The 17,766-nt window shown below is 30.4% G+C and overlaps 1 protein-coding gene across 3 annotated transcripts in view; it reads left to right on the plus strand.

Annotated features, from left to right (window-relative positions):
* The window catches only part of LOC145248347 (centrosomal protein of 290 kDa-like), a 234,847-nt gene that overhangs the window by 82,542 nt on the left and 134,539 nt on the right, over positions 1-17,766 (plus strand). For all 3 annotated transcript variants that reach the window (XR_013863367.1, XM_080110263.1, XM_080110262.1), the window contains 9 exons: positions 1,207-1,256; positions 3,931-4,086; positions 7,098-7,250; positions 8,073-8,198; positions 10,243-10,335; positions 10,420-10,569; positions 12,629-12,709; positions 15,166-15,339; positions 15,953-16,064. Coding sequence is in view for 2 of the 3 variants with exons in the window: in XM_080110263.1 (XP_079966389.1) it covers positions 1,207-1,256; positions 3,931-4,086; positions 7,098-7,250; positions 8,073-8,198; positions 10,243-10,335; positions 10,420-10,569; positions 12,629-12,709; positions 15,166-15,339; positions 15,953-16,064 (1,095 nt within the window). In the remaining variant the exon portion in view is untranslated. The remainder of the gene's footprint in view (positions 1-1,206; positions 1,257-3,930; positions 4,087-7,097; positions 7,251-8,072; positions 8,199-10,242; positions 10,336-10,419; positions 10,570-12,628; positions 12,710-15,165; positions 15,340-15,952; positions 16,065-17,766) is intronic.

Consider the following 17,766-nt stretch of genomic DNA (forward strand, 5'->3'; position numbering starts at 1 on the left):
ACGTAATGTACTTGCAATAACCCTTATCCCTGAGTGGCTCCCGGGCCTTGATAAGTGGTGATCACTGTGTAAAAAAAAAAAAAAAATTTCGATCAATCAGAGTTTAAGGACCCTACCAAATAAAAGAAAGAAAAGAAACAACTTCCAGTCGACAATAGTTGACCTTGACCTTTATACATGCATCTGGCATCTGTAAACAATAGTTGACCTTGACCTTTATACATGCATCTAGCATCTGTAAACAATAGTTGACCTTGACCTTTTACATGCATCTGTAAACAAACCAAAAATATGAGTTGTTTCCCTTATTTGGTGAGGTCATTAAACCGTAACTGATCTAGTGATTTTTTAAAATCTATTAAAATGGTTAATTATTTATATATTAGCATGACTCTTTGAAATTTGAAAGTGATTTACAAACCTTTAAACTACCAAATAAGAAAGTAATTTCTAGTTTTAATTAAATTTTAATGGCTAAAGTCAAGTATTATGGTCCATTTGTGCTCTTAAACTGAAGGAAAAGGTTAACTTGTGCATGCATCCCTGTGATAAAAGAAAACAAAAAAATCAGATTAAAAAAAAAATTTTTTTTGTTTCAAATTTGACCTTAAAACTAATTTTTTGTCCACACAAATTGAATGGAATCTTCTGCATAGAATCGATTAACTAATTACAAGTAAAAATAAAATTGAACAAATTATCAAATTTTATCTTATGTTTTAGTGTGGAAAAGTTGTGTAACCAATATGACAAACAAGGGAGATAACCCTTGACTTAAATCAACTTAAATTTAGGATTTGCCATTTTTAAACAAAATATCATAACCTAATTTTGAATGATTTTTTTGTTAAATATACATGTCGCATATCTTCAACTGGATCAGTTTTTGTACTTTTTGGAATTTATACTAATTTCAACATGACACATATGTAATAATGTTTTCACCAGAAATGTGTCTGTAAAAAAGATCAATCTACACAAACACCAGAAAAGCTGGATCATGCTGGAATGGAAGAAACAAAAGCCTGAGAAGTCGGAGAAATTTATTGGATGAAAAGAAGAAAAAAAACCCAAAAAAAATCAGATTTAAAAAAAAAATTGTTGTTTCAAATTTGACCTTAAGACTAATTTTTTGTCCACATAAATTGAACGGAACCTTCTGCATTGAATCGATCGTTGAACTAAAGAAGAATTTTATTTTGTTAGATACCAAGAAGACGATTATTGAGTGTCCATCTTTGGAGAAAATGATTGCTGTAAGTTGATCAGTTTTTCATTTCCTTTTTGAATAATTTCTTAGCAGATAAGAATGGCTTTTGTTGGAGTGTATAATAGAAGAAACTACTCACAAAAATGGCAGTGCACCTATTAGATGCATGAATCATGGAAAGAAAAAGAGATAAAGATGTATTTGTAGTTGGATATTTTATATGTGCCATTCATTTGTATACGAAGGGGAATAGCTGCTTTAAGAAGGATGAATTGAGGAGGACAGGCAATTGAGTGTTTGAGAGTCGAAAGAAAACATTTGAACTGATATTTGTTGTTGTGAATTGCGGTGTTGATAAAGAGGAGTTCCATCAGTTGCCGTCCTTTTTGGATTATAGAGTGTGTCGATTTTTAGCGGATTATTTGAAATTTCATACACCTTGGTGGCCGAGAGAGTTGTAAACTAAACTGAGGCAATAGCAGACACCTAGCGAAGCATGAAGTGCTGGTCATGGGGGTTTTGCAAGCTGAAGACTGACTAACAACCAACAATGACAACACGATTAGCCATTTGTTGTGATCTATACTGAGCAGATGTTGGCCAGCAATAACATTTCAAATAAAGAATATAAATAAAGTAGCTTATATTTCTACGGAAATTTATTATCAAATAACTGTACCTACTTGTAATGCAATTTCTTTTGCTTTACTTTTTCTCAAGTATAACACTTTTTAATTCTCTAAATATTTTTGCTATTCCAATTAAGAGTATTTAACTCTGTATGAATGAATACAGGATTAAATGACTTTTTATAAAATATTGCAACCATTTGAAAATATTTCTGACCCAGACAAAGTATTTTATGGAAAGAATTAAATCAAATTACATTTTATTCTTAACAACATGCTACAACAATACATAAGAAAAATTGACAAATCAGAATCAAATATTAATTTTGTAGGAAGAAAGCTATTAGTGGACAATAGTCTGAAAGATGTAAATATAAATAATAATACTTCACCTCATCAGGAAATCAGAGGAATGATATGTGGCAAGTAAACGAGAGATTATATATCATTTTTATTCTTTGGAATTCTTTGAGATGAGGTCTTCATAATTTATGTATTCATTTATTTATGGACTGTTATCCTCATCTTCATAGTTGTTGTTTCACCATGTTTTGGCCAACTCATCCTCTGGCCTTCTTCAGGTGGTTAACCATGATGCAATAGGAATGCTGAGTCTTGCAACTGATCCCCAGTGATTACTGCCTTCCTTAGCTTGAGATCAACTTCCTCCCAATGCGGAGTAATATTGGATATTAGACTAATACTAATATGTAACGAAAATAATGCATAATAAAACTGGACAAAAATGGTTGAGGACATGTGTTGCATGGAGAGAAATGATATAAGAATTATACAAGGGATGTGTAATGTTAGTCTTAAACACAGGCTTAGAAAGTTTAAATCTAGACAGTATAGGGAGTTGTGTACAGAACAGGAGACTTTGATGGTATGGACACGGTGAAAGAATGGGTTAATAGATATAGAACAACTGAGTCAGGGAAAAGGTTCAGTTTATTAGGGGAAGACCAAGGAAAACATGGGAAGAAGTTGTAAAAATGGAATTGAGAGAAAGAGGGATAAATAAAGACCTGGCCTGAGATAGGTTATATTAGTTTGGAAGTTTTTAAAAGCCTTCCAACATTTGCCAGCATGTAAAACAGACATTACATTGATGATGATGATGACGAAGAAGAAGAAACATGACTGGGTCTGCTGCTGCTGCTGCTGCTGCTGTTATAATCAACATATATACTGTTGCATCAAAGAAACAACAACTTTTAAAAGACAAAAAAAGATGACAGAAAAACTTTACATACTCTTACCAATTCTACTACTACTACTACTACTACTACTACTACTACTGTTACTATAATGTTAACAGTACTTCTGCTATATGACACCATGCATTATAACAGGCACGAGGGGAAGCTTCTTTCCTTTAATAATTACAAGAAACCTTCTCAACCACCAATAGCCATTGCAAGGAAGGTGGGCTCTCTCTACCGTGCTAGAAAGCTACTTATGCCTGAAAGTATCCTGTATCTCTACAAGGCCACCATTCGCCCATGTATGGAGTATTGTTACATTTGAGCTAGTGCACCTGCTACTAGTCTCTCGCTCCTGGACAAGGTTCAAAAGAGAGTCACCAACCTGATGGGTCCTGCATTTAATCAATGAAATGTTGCATCCCTCTGCCTGTTTTACAAGTATTTTAATGGTGGATGCTCCATTGAACTACAAGCTCTTGTACCCCATTGATGTAAATACCCCTAATAAACCCGACAAGCAGCAAAGTCCCACCCCTACACAGTAGAAATCCCTAAATGTAAAAAGGCTTCTACTCTAATAGTTTCTTCCCCAGAACTGCTAGACTTTGGAACTCCCTTCTGGGTTCTTGCTTCCCTGACTGTACTGACATGCAGAAGTTCAAGTGTAATGTGAACAGACATCTTGCTGCTCAATTCCCTATATAATATCCCGGCAATTTATGCTCCAGATAGTAGCCTCCTACATCAAAGTGACACTGTATCTTGTTTGGGGTAAAAATGCAATAAAAAAATGACACCATTAATCATTTGTTGTCGGGTGGAAGTTCAAAAATAGAAACATTGTGAAATTTTTAATTTAATTGTTATATTTTCTTTTCTGCAGGCTTTGGATGCAAGAACTACTGGCAGCAATTCCGATATGTTATCTTATGCAAAAGCCAAAGCAGATGCATTGCAAAATGAAAATGAGGAACTGACAAAGGCCGTTCAAAATGCCAAACAGGAAGCACATTCTGCAAAACTTGAAGCAGCAGAGAAAGTAAGTTGAAAGAATTTAGTGATCGATTTGTGTTAAAAACAATTTCGTCCCTTTTTCATTTTTTTGTTTTTTTTCTATTATTATTGTTCTAATTAATATTATTTCGGAATCGGAAAAATTTTCAGCCTAATTTCCAATGCCCAAAAAACGATTTTATTAATTTTTTTGTTTATTGAAAACAAAATCTTCCATTGTTAATGATAAAATAATTATTTATTGATGTTAACCAATAAAAGGTGCTTCTACATTATTGGGACGAGATTTTGTAGTCGATAAATGGAGTTTTCAGATAAAAAACAATGGTTTCAACTGATTTTTTTGTCAATCCTAATAAGTTACAATGGTAGCTTCCAAAATATGCAGTTGAAATTACCTGGATATTTACTGAATTATTGAAAATAAACTTTAATCGTGTTAGCAGGTGAAAAATTGCTGCCATCTTTGTTTAATTCAAACGGAAAATTACCTCCCTGTTGAACTCCCATGTGTCTTAAACGATCGTTTTTATCCAATTCTATTTTTCATTTTCTTTGCTAAAAAATTTTCTACCGCATCAATTTTTGTAATTTTTGGATATAATCATCTTCAAAATATGAGGAATACGTAGGTACCATTGTTTTCATGTGAAATTCAGTTTTACGATTTCCAAAAATCTCATCCCAGTTCTGTAGAAGTGCCCAATAAAACTAAAAATTATAGATTGCTTCCACACAAAAGTGTATTTTTGTATTTACTAAAATTTATGTACATAATACATGGGTTTTTACGGTGATCGAAAAATTAATTGAAGCAACTCTGTAGCTAAATATTTAAAGATTTTAAAAAATTTGGAATCAGGAGTTTAGAACAGAATCAGTAATTGTATTGGAATCTAAAAAAATTTTGAGTCATTCCATCACTGATTTCTTGATTTCTTGATTTATGTTGCGTCTAAGAAACATGATGAAATGATAAATTTACTAGAATAGGAAAGACTGCAAGATATAAAATATAAAATATAAGATATAAGATATAAAATATAAGATATAAAATATAAGATATAAGATATAAAATATAAGATATAAGATATAAAATATAAGATATAAAATATAAAATATAAGATATAAAATATAAAATATAAGATATAAAATATAAGATATAAGATATAAGATAAGATATAAAATATAAGATATAAGATAAGATATAAAATATAAGATATAAAATATAAGATATAAAATATAAGATATAAAATATAAGATATAAAATATAAAATATAAGATATAAAATATAAAATATAAGATATAAAATATAAGATATAAGATATAAAATATAAGATATAAGATATAAGATATAAGATATAAAATATAAGATATAAGATATAAAATATAAGATATAAGATATAAAATATAAGATATAAGATATGATATAAAATATAAGATATAAGATATAAGATATAAGATATAAAATATAAGATATAAGATATAAAATATAAGATATAAGATATAAAATATAAGATATAAAATATAAAATATAAGATATAAAATATAAGATATAAGATATAAAATATAAGATATAAAATATAAGATATAAGATATAAAATATAAGATATAAAATATAAGATATAAAATATAAGATATAAAATATAAGATATAAGATATAAGATATAAAATATAAAATATAAGATATAAAATATAAGATATAAGATATAAGATATAAAATATAAGATATAAAATATAAGATATAAGATATAAAATATAAGATATAAGATATAAAATATAAGATATAAGATATAAAATATAAGATATAAGATATAAAATATAAGATATAAAATATAAAATATAAGATATAAAATATAAAATATAAGATATAAAATATAAGATATAAGATATAAGATAAGATATAAAATATAAGATATAAGATAAGATATAAAATATAAGATATAAAATATAAGATATAAAATATAAGATATAAAATATAAGATATAAAATATAAAATATAAGATATAAAATATAAAATATAAGATATAAAATATAAGATATAAGATATAAGATAAGATATAAAATATAAGATATAAGATAAGATATAAAATATAAGATATAAAATATAAGATATAAAATATAAGATATAAAATATAAGATATAAAATATAAAATATAAGATATAAAATATAAGATATAAGATATAAAATATAAGATATAAGATATAAGATATAAAATATAAGATATAAGATATAAAATATAAGATATAAGATATAAGATATAAGATATGATATAAAATATAAGATATAAGATATAAGATATAAGATATAAGATATAAAATATAAGATATAAGATATAAAATATAAGATATAAAATATAAGATATAAAATATAAAATATAAGATATAAAATATAAGATATAAGATATAAAATATAAGATATAAAATATAAGATATAAGATATAAAATATAAGATATAAAATATAAGATATAAGATATAAGATATAAGATATAAAATATAAGATATAAGATATAAGATATAAAATATAAGATATAAGATATAAGATATAAAATATAAGATATAAGATATAAAATATAAGATATAAGATATAAAATATAAGATATAAGATATAAAATATAAGATATAAGATATAAAATATAAGATATAAAATATAAAATATAAGATATAAAATATAAGATATAAAATATAAAATATAAGATATAAAATATAAAATATAAAATATAAGATATAAGATATAAAATATAAGATATAAAATATAAAATATAAGATATAAAATATAAGATATAAGATATAAAATATAAGATATAAAATAAATTATGGTCAATCGATTTATTTTTACATTCTTACCTGTGTAATATTATATTATACTTATTGCTGTTGTTGTGGTTGTTGTGGTTGTTATTGTTATCATTGTTATCATTGTTGTCATTATTGTTGTTGTTATTGTTATCATTGTTGTCATTGTTGTCATTATTGTTGTTGTTATTGTTATCATTGTTGTCATTATTGTTGTTGCTATTATTTCATATTTTTAGATTCGAAAACTTGAACAGGATATTTTATTGTACCAACAACAACGAAGCAACCAAGCCGACGCATTTCAACCTTTGCTTCTTCCTGAAGGCTTACCTGCAAGTAGTGCTCAAGTGATTGCAAACCTCAATGAACATCTCATTATTACTTTAGAGGTAAAAAAAAAAAAAAAACCTTTTTCTTCTCTATCTATTTATCTATATCTATATATATATATATATATAAAGTGACCTTGTCCGTCTGTCTAAGAAACGGTCTCTACCAAACTCCCATCAATTTTTGGTTTACAAACTGGAAACTTGATATATAGGGGATTTGAACCTGTGAAACAAATTCGATTTTGTGTTTAGCCGATAAAAATTGTTTCTATTATTTACGTTATTTGAACTACTATTCTAAATTCTTGGTTCAGAATTTTTATTCCCAGGCCTTTATTGCTAATCGCTTGAAGCGCCCTCACCAGTGAATACTGATGGGGCTGCCCAGGCACTTTATGCAGGTCAGAGTGCCCCCCCCCCTCAGTGGCGTTGACTTCTCAATCCCACTTTCAAACCCTGGTGTCGAAGTTTTTTAAGAGATGTTTTTATATGATTAAAAATTGAAGTTATATAGATAAGCAATATAAACTAAGAATTACAGTTTTCTTAAAATGATTTTAAGCGATTAGTAAGAAATCGTAGGTGTTACATGTTTGAATTATCTCCCTTTGTTTCTTCAAGATGGTGATGAGAAAAGTTCCTCTTTGCTTACTCATAGAATTTGATTTTCTGAATTAAAAATAAAAGTACTTGATCAATTTATATGAATTTTGAAAAAAATGACATTTTTTGTTCCATCATGAGTATGTACGTCATAGAGATTTTTTTTATTTTTGTTTTTTAATATAGGTGCAATTCTGGACAAGAACCACAAATTCTGTCTATTTTTCTCCTTGTCTTCTTTTAAAATTAAAATCAGTTTTTTTTTTTGTTGTTTAGGATATGTTTAAAAAAGATGAACATTTTCAAGAAACAGAAATTTCTTTGGAGAATTACCAAAGCAAGATGGCTGTCATAAAACATCAACTTGGTTTATTGTATTCTGATTATCTTCAGGAGAAACAGGTGAAATTACTTGAGACACATTTTTTTTCTTTTAAAGTTAATATTTTAAGTGCATCTGTATCTATCTACATAAAGTTAGGTATGTTTATATCTTTTTTTTTATTTGTATCTCCAGGGTTAATATTTAAACTAGTTAATTAGTTTGTTGAAGGTTATCAAGACAAAAGTCCATACAAATTGGTCCAGTAGAAAAAGTGGAGCAAACAAACAGACAGACAGAGGAAAATATAATATAGACTAATTATATTATAATTATAATAACTTTAGACCCATAGAATTCAAAACCTATATTCTTGAAACTGAACTAACAAATATGCGAGCCTGTTTGACTGCAGAACTTTCGGTGCCAACACAAACAAATGTAGCAACATTCAAGAGCTGTTTACCCTTCTTATCCTCCCCCTGAAGAAAAGATAGATTCTTGAAATTTTGGAGAAATTCACGTACCTATCATCTTGTGCAACACCTATGTTCGGAAATAAATATATAATTGAAAATTCTTGAAATTCCTTTAATATTGTTATCATTATTTATTTTACTGCATAGACCGTTTCCATACACTGCATTGCTATAGCCCTACAAACACGATCCTCTCATAGACTATTGACCACTGTACACTCATTGACCCTTATCCCCGAGTGGCCTCTGGGCCTTGATAAGTGGTGATTTTTTTGTAAAAAAAAAAAAATTTATTTAAAAAAATATAAATAAACCAACTTTTCACTGCCAAACGTTTCTCCCATGCCTCCGACTTTGTTTTGACTTGAAAGAAAAAAATAAGAAACAGTATGATTTACAGGATGAGTTTTCAGACTTTTTTTTTCCATATGGGAACTTTTATTGACAGTACATAGATGAAACTCTAGTTCCCTTCAAAGTAATCTCCTCTGGCTGCAATGCACTTGTTGTACCATTCCAACAATTTAGGGAAAGCCTCATGGAAGGCCTCTTGTGTGATTGTGTCAATGATTGTCACAGTCTTTTTCTTTTCTTTAACTGTCCTATAATGACAGCCTTTAAGGTTTTCCTGGAGCTTAGGGAATAACCAAAAGTCACAGGGAGCAAGGTCTGGACTATAGGGAGGGTGAGGAACTGTCTTGATGCTCATCTTGGTCAAATAGTCTGTGACAAGGATAGAGTTATTGACTGGTGCATTTGGCCAAATCTTCTGCATTTTCAGTTTCTTGTGAATATTTGTGTGCACAGTTCCCACACTGACATCAAACTGTGCACTTATTGTCTCTATAGACACACGATTGTCTTTATCCATGAAATCCTTTATTTGGCCAATCAACTCTGGTGTTCTGACTTCATTACTCTTACCACACCTCTCATGATCTCTCACAGACTTCCTGCCTTCCTTGAATCTCTTATGCCACTCAAAAACTGATGCTTGATTCATGCAAGATGGCCCAAAAGCAGTCTAAAGCATTCCATACATTTCTGCAGCATTTTTTCTAAGTTTAAAATAGAATTTTATTGGATATCGTTCTTCTAAAGTGTCTTCACGCCAAGATTGCATTTTTGAAATTCACCAGCTGTGACAATCAGGCTTTAGTAGAATGTATTCCAATTCCTGCTGTAGCTGTTCATTTGAACATGAAATCATAAAAATTGGTCAGTCATCTCATAAGATGTACAGCAATAACATACTGAATTTTCAAGAGTCTACAACAATTTTAAATGCCTGTACAAAAAAGTCTTGAAATTTATTGAAGGCACTTTGTATATATTAAATGCAATGGAGACTTTAAACTTACGCAGTTGCTACAACAGTTTAGCGTGCAGCATTTAGAGACAGAAATTGTGAGTTTCGAAGTTCAGCTGGGCCGTATTTACTTTTTACTCTGATTTTGTCCATAAATGAACCTGTTCGTTTCAAATTGCAATACTAAACACTTGTTTTTACTTTTACTCATTTTATTTTAATCTACATAATTTACTGGAATTAAGATCCCAGATGAGACCAGGTAGCCTTGCTTGTATTTGATGTAGCTTTAAAACTTTAAGTCATATCTTGCATCTTTTTTTGTTTTATCAACAGGAATACGAGAGCGAGACAAAAAAGTTAAAAGAAAAACTGGAAAAATTGGAAGAACTTCGACAACACGATGAAATTCAGCTGAAAGAATTTGAAGTAAGTTTTTTTCTTTTGTGTGGTGATGCATAGAATAATGTTGGATTTGATAATCAAATAAAAAAAAATGTTCTATCTTTGCAGCGTTGCCTTGATACTTTGTCGCACGATGATGTCGAAGTCCGCAGACGATTAGCAGAACAGACGCGAAAGATCACAGTTTTACAAATCAATGAAAAAGCTTTAACGAGAAGATACAACAGTTTGGTCGAAGTGGAAGGAACGATGAGAAAAGTAAGTCGAAAAGTAAAATCCAAACTTTTCTAAAGATGCGGGCAATATTTGTTGCTCGCAATTTTTAGCTGCTAATTTTATGTTTTTTACGTCATCGTCTTCATGAAAATATATTTTCACTTATTGTTTTGCAGAATAATCGATTATAGATAATTTCAATGTTTATGAAAGAAACGCAGAGTTTTTTTTTTTTTTTGATTATTTCCACTATTGTTCCTATCTTGAGTGAAATATTTTCACAATGTTTCAGTCAATGTAATCTCCAACTATCTTCAGGTGTATCTTGTTAATCTTAAGGATCTTTCTGAATTGGCACAGAATTTTGAGCAAAACCCTTTATTTAATCCATGGGGGTAGCATACTTTAATTCCATTAGTCATGTCTGGGTAGAAGTAATTCACAATTGTATTTTTGAGTGTTGCCCACACTACAATTGTGAATTACTTAGGACTTAGTCATGGCTGGTGGAATGAGAGTATATTACCCTCGTGGATTAAATAAAGGATTGCAGATTCCTGAGTTTGACAGAAAGATTCGCGAGTTCGTTAACATACAGCTTAGCTGCAGCTCGGATCAATTCAGGGTTTCACTACTTTGTTTAGAACATGGATATAATTATCAGCATTCAACCTGAAACACTTAAGGAAGAAATGGGGTGGCACAACGTCACCTTCTGCAGCAAACTTTGATATTCTGATTGGTGATCATTTGTTTTTCTCTGATATCATCTGACACAGATGCAAATGACCAAGCCATGGTGCAGACATGGCATCATGGAAATAAATGGATATATGGACATCGGGATTGGAGGAAGACGAGAGAGAAATAAAGAGAAAAAAGGCATGTCACAGTAACAGCAACTTTGAAGCATAGGGGAGTCTTTTTTAGCCACGTGGCAATACAACAGGAGCTTTTAGACAAGATGCGATCTGAACTTTTAACAAGATTTTTGGACGGCTTTATACAGTGGAATGAATTGGACACATAAAAGCTGGTTATAACTACAGACTAAGCAACTAATTGATCATATTGTGGCTAGCTTGGAAAATATGTGTCAGTTGGCTTAGTGTGGAAATGACCAGTAATAAATGTCTTGTTTTCAAGTGAAAAAAAACTTGTGTCAAAATTCTTTCCTCGGTTTCTTTGCAAGACTTTCATACACAATGTCGCGTCCATGTTAACATGTAACAACCATGTTACATGTTAACATAATTTGTATTATTTTGATTATTTGGCTTACTGTTCTCATCTTGAGTGTTATTCTTACGTTTCAGTTGATGTAACCTCCGACTGTCTTCAGGTGTATACTGTTGAACTTGGGAATATTTATGTTGAACTTGGGAATTTGCACTAATTTCAAATGTAATTTAATCCATAATATACAGACACAACAATTCTGGTAAATCTTAGGGTTTTATTCCATAAAAGATCTTGTGCTGCAGCTGAAATAGAAATATCAAGCAACTCTTTGAAAACAGTAAAATCAGAATGAGGAATTGGTCGGAATTGTTAAAGAATCTTCTTTCAGTTCTTTTTGAGATGAGGATTGATAATTCATCTTATTTGTATTATTTATGAACTACTATTCTCATTTTGAATATTATCCTCACGTTTCGGCCAATGTAATCTCTGATCTGCTCTAAGTATATTTTGTTAAACTCAAAAATTTATCTGTCAAACTTGGGAACCTGCACAAAAATTCAAACCGAACCCTTTATTTAATCCGTGGGAGTAGTATGCTCTTCTTGTGTCAGCCATGATCAGGTAGAAGTCCTAAGTAATTTGCAGTTGTAGCCTTCATATCATCAGCACTGAGGATTGAACCTTCAACCTCCAGAAGACTGTCATTTACAACTGAATTTTACTTGCAGTTGTATTTCAAAACTTTTAACATGATAAAATTATAAAGAATATTTCTTTTGTAAAATGTTTATTTGGATAACAAACTTGAAATCGAAGCAGAAGAGAGTAAAACAACTGTTAATGAAGAAGGTTGTATAACGTATTCATGATTTGATTATGTTTTATTTTGACGTTTTCTTACATTTTATAATTCCAGGAAATTTCCAAATTAAAAAGTGAAAGTATTGCAATGGAGAAAGCAGTTGCTGAGAGATTTGGTTATTTGCAACGTTTTAAGGTTTCTGAATATTTTATGATTGTTCTTTTTATGTATAGCTTTATTATTATCTTAATGTAATGGAGCTTCTGTGTTTGTATTTTTTCTAATTAAAATTTGGAATATCGTGAACAGTGCATGTAACTCTGGGAAGGGAAGAAACTTATAAAATGATGTCCTCTATAGATATGGTCCCTAATTTACAGTAGCCCGCCCCTCTCTCCCTGTCTCAGTGGCATTGGTGTGTCGTGTTCAAAGAAATATCATAATTGAGAAATTTTTTTAGCTTTTTTCATATTTTTATTATTTGAAATTGACAGATTTACTTTAACTATCAGTTATATGACATTCGTTTCGGGATCAATAAAAGTAACAAAACAACAAAAAAAAACAAAACAACAACATTTAAATTGAGAAATTTTTTAGCTTTTACATATTTTTATTATTTGAAATTGATGACAGATTTATTTGAGCTATCAGCTATATGACATTCATTTGAAATAAAATGACAAAATATCAATATAAATGTAATGGGTTGAGCTGATCTGCCCATGTCCGGAATAATGGACTTACCCAGAGAATATAAAAACATTGATGTTACAATTTGTGGCTCCAGAATCATAGCGTGCACTTCTGTAACTTTTGCTAATACACCGTTTGTTCACTATTCCACTGTGTTTGAGGATTACAAGGCTACAACAATAATCAAGTTAGTCACAGTAAAGGTGAGAGATGGTCGTTCTAGAGAGAGAGAGAAGGCATGAATTTGTGTTTCTCATTAACGGTCAGCATTTCCATGTGGCATGTTATATCAACATTGTCATAGGAGGATATTTTCCTCATAAAAGTATCAAGATACTAGCAAAGATACCTGCGCTTCACTTGGGACTTTGCTGTACACTCGGGTACCTGTTTCACGGCCACCTTTGCAGTAAGTAGATGTTGTAAGAGAAACTATTGCTTAAGGTGTTTAAAATTTTTTAACAACCTCCTAAAGTGACAGAAATTCAACCATGAACTTTAAAGCAAATAGATTATATAAAAGTTAACACTTATATTATTACACATAAAAATTGAAACAATTACAAAGAATCACAATCGTTAACATTTGTTTAGTATCACAAACACATTTTTATTCAAGATACCCCAACTTGGTGTGCACCATTCCTAGATGGGTTAGTTTATGAAGAGCCGCACCAAATTTGGCCTTCACCATTGACCTTGACACTGAAAAATGATGGGCACCATCCCTAGGTGGGGGACCATCATCATGCCAGGTTTGGTCATGCTCGGTCCAGTGGTGTGGGCTGTAGGAGAGTTGTACACGCAAACACATGAACTCTACTACTTTATATATATAGATTACAATTTCTTATAATAATATTAAAATGTATAATTATGAGTATTAAAATATTACATTAAAATTAGAATATAAAAATGTTCTTTTTAAGACTTTCCAGAGAGTTATCAGTATAGAATATAAAAATATTATTTTTCGGGAGCTTCTGGAATGTTCTAAGTTGTGGTGTTCCATTCATCAAAACTATAAAAGAGTGCTGATAACGACAACTCTTCAGCTAGTCAGTAAAAAAGTCAGATTGAGTCATTACGCCACTCCAGGTCCAAAGGACTGCTGCAAAGAAGGCGAGCTCTCTCGATCGTGCTAGAAAATTACTTACACATGAGTGTCCTGTACCTCTACAAAGCCACAATTCGCCCATGTATGAAGTGCTGTTGCCGCATTTGGGTTAGTGCATCTGCTACTAGTTTAGTCTTTCATTTTTGGACAGAGTTCAAAAGAGAGTCACCAACCTAATAGGTCCCACACTATTAGCTAGGCTTCAACCTCTGGACCATCGAGAAAATTTTTTACAAGTATTTTAATGGTAGGTACTCTGACAAACTACAAGCCATTGTACCCCTATATGTAAATATTCCTGACAAACCCGACAAGCAGCAAAATCCCACCTCTACACAATAGAGATCCCCAAATGCCAGAAAGCCTTCTACTCTAATAGTTTCTTCCCTAGAACTGCTAGATTTTGGAATTCCCTTCCGGGTTCCTACTTCCATGACTGTACTGATATGCAGAAGTTCAAATGTAATGTAAACTTGCATCTTACTGCTCAACTCCCTACATACAAATTATGTCCCAGATAGTAGCCCCCTACATTAAAGTGACACTGTGCCTTGTTTAGGTTGAAAATGCAATAATACACAAAAAGTGAGAAAAACTAACAAAAAAAAGAAAGGCTAGTCTGAATAAAATAGAGGTATGTCAGATGAATTACTATTTGGGTCTAATTTTGAAAATCTGAATGACTTATGAGAAATAGTTATTTTGCTTTAGGATAAATCATTTGTTTTCAAAAAGGTTAATGTAGTTTTCATTGGTTTTCTTTTTCAGTTTTTCTTCAAAGAATGAATGTGTTGCGTGATGTGGAGACGATAATTTAGTCAAGTTTCTTTATTTACAGGATACGGCCATGTTTAAGATAAGTGCTTTGCAGAAAGCGCTCGAAGAATCCGTACCATCAGTTGATTTGGAAAGAGCCAATAAAGAATATCAGAATCTCACCGAAAAATACAGAGATCTTCTTGAGAAAGAAAACCTTTTTGTATTGAAATCGGAATCAGTAACAAATCTTGAGGTAAAGTTTTCTTCCTACCATCGTTCACAAAAATGAATGCACGATAATCCATTGGTATTGGATCATTTTTGTGTACTCGTTTCACAAGAAGAATAAAAAATAAAATTGTTCTTTGACCATTAAATCTAAAATATTAATCTGTTATTTAAAAGATATAAGATAAAATGTTATGTTTTGTCAGAAATGTTGTGCCAATGTTTTGAAAGCCTTATCAATCAAGATTTTAAATATAACTAGCAGGGGCGCCCAGCATTGCCCGGTTGTAAAATCTGTTTAAAATGATATTTTAATTAATACAGATTTCATATTTATTATTATAGAGTCAATTATTTCTACATTATATTGTACCCAATATATAGTTATGATTGCAAGTGTAAAAAAAAATAATATGATTTAAGTGCCATCAGCTTGAATTGAAACCGAAACATAAAACATAGTTTCATGATTGAACACTGATGTTAATAATTAGTATTGATATTTTAATTTGTCCAGATTTTGTATATATTATTACAGAGTCGTGATTTCAAAAGTAAAAAAAAAAATGATTTGAGTGCCATCAGTTAGAATCGAAACCGAAACTTTTAAATGTGTTTTCTAATTAATTTGATTACAGGAAGATGTCAAAAAACTATCGTCTGAGAATGATCTTATGAAAAAAGTTCTAGAAATGGAAAAGGATAAAGTTCACACTTTAGAAGCAAGTTTGGAAAATTTGTTCCAAAAAGGTAATACGTTTTGGAGATCGGCCATTCATTTTGCATGTACCGAAGTAATATTTTTAATATAAAAATGATTTTGCATGTACCGAGGTAATATGATGTTAAAAATGATTTTAGCAATAATTTATTACAAGGATATTTTCTTATCTAAAATCCATCATCTATTTAGACTTATTTCTTACTGTTTGTGTTTAAATCATAGCAATTTAAAGATAATGCCTCATTCTTATTTCCTACTAGCAGGCTGCCCGGCGTTGCCCGGTCATAAAACATGCATAATATTATATTTTAATTCGTACTGAAACTGAGACGTGTGCGGATGTTTTTTTTCTAAACAGTTCACTTCTTGTAAGTAAAAAAAAATACTTCAGCTGAGATCGAAACCAAAACCTACAGACAATGAATCAAGTACAATAACCATTTGTATTATTTGGATTCATTGGATTACTGTTTTCATCTTAAGTTTGATTTTCACAACGTTTCGGTCGATGTAATCTCCGACCTTCATCAGGTGTATCTTGTCGAACTCGGGAATATTTAGACGGAATTTCAAACAGAACCCTTTATTTATTTCATGGGGTAGTATGCTCTTGTTCTGTCAGCCATGACTGGATAGAGGCCATAAGTAGTTCCTAATTGAATTTTTCAGTTGCCCACATTGAGGATTGAACCTTCAACCTTCAAGAGAATATCACTTTTACAATTGATTTTTCCAAGTACTCTAACCACTGTGACACGGGCCCTTGCAAATAATACGAATAACCAATCCTCATCTCAAAAATTCAGAAATGTGATAACCATTAGGTCAGCTTGACACAACCTTTAAAATGTGTTTCCAAATCTACTATTTAACATAAGAAAGCTATCATGTTTCACAACTGTGCATGCGCATTCGCGAAACTGTTGAAAGATAAAAATCCGATAACCTCCGTGTACCATATTTTTCAATTTGGACCTGGTAGCAGCCCCTTTTTCCGGATGAAAATGGATTAAAAAGTTTTCTACATATCTGAATACTCTATATACCAAATTTCCAATCTGTACATAAAAAATTTGTTGAGTGTATAGGTTGAGAAGAACATTCTCACTGTTATATATATAGATGAGTTATATATAGAAAATAAATCACAATAACAAATGACAAAATTGTAACTCATTGTTTTGTTTATTAAATCCATGTGTTTTTACTTAGTTTATAAAAAAGGAGTCGAGTGCCATCAAATCTTTACCTGTAAGCATCGAATACGCAAAAAGTGCAGTGAAATTACGTTTATGTGCAAGAAGTGTAAGACAATGGATGCAAACTGAAATGCGGACAAAATATATCTGGAGGTAAAGATATTGAGGTAGCAGTTTGGTTACCTTGGTGATATCATTTAGGCATAGGGTGGAACAGACGCTAGCAGGATTGTTAGAATTGTTAGTTAGATTGTTGGAACTTACCATTGTCAATCAGGCATGTGTTTGCAGTACATATAATGATGCATGGAAGTGAGGATTGAAAACATTTGTTGCATGGAGAAAAATGATATAAAAAAGATATGATGGATGTGTAATGTGACTCTTAAAGACAGTTCTGATGACCCCCCCCAAATATTAAATTTAAACAAAATATAGAAAAATTTTAACAAAGTATAGAAATATTAATTTTAAATAAAATATAGAAATATTAATTTTAAATAAAATATAGAAATATTAATTTTAAATA

The sequence above is a fragment of the Euprymna scolopes genome, chromosome 26 (assembly GCF_053919585.1).
Source record: "Euprymna scolopes isolate OS-2025 chromosome 26, ASM5391958v1, whole genome shotgun sequence".
Lineage (NCBI taxonomy): Eukaryota > Metazoa > Mollusca > Cephalopoda > Sepiida > Sepiolidae > Euprymna > Euprymna scolopes.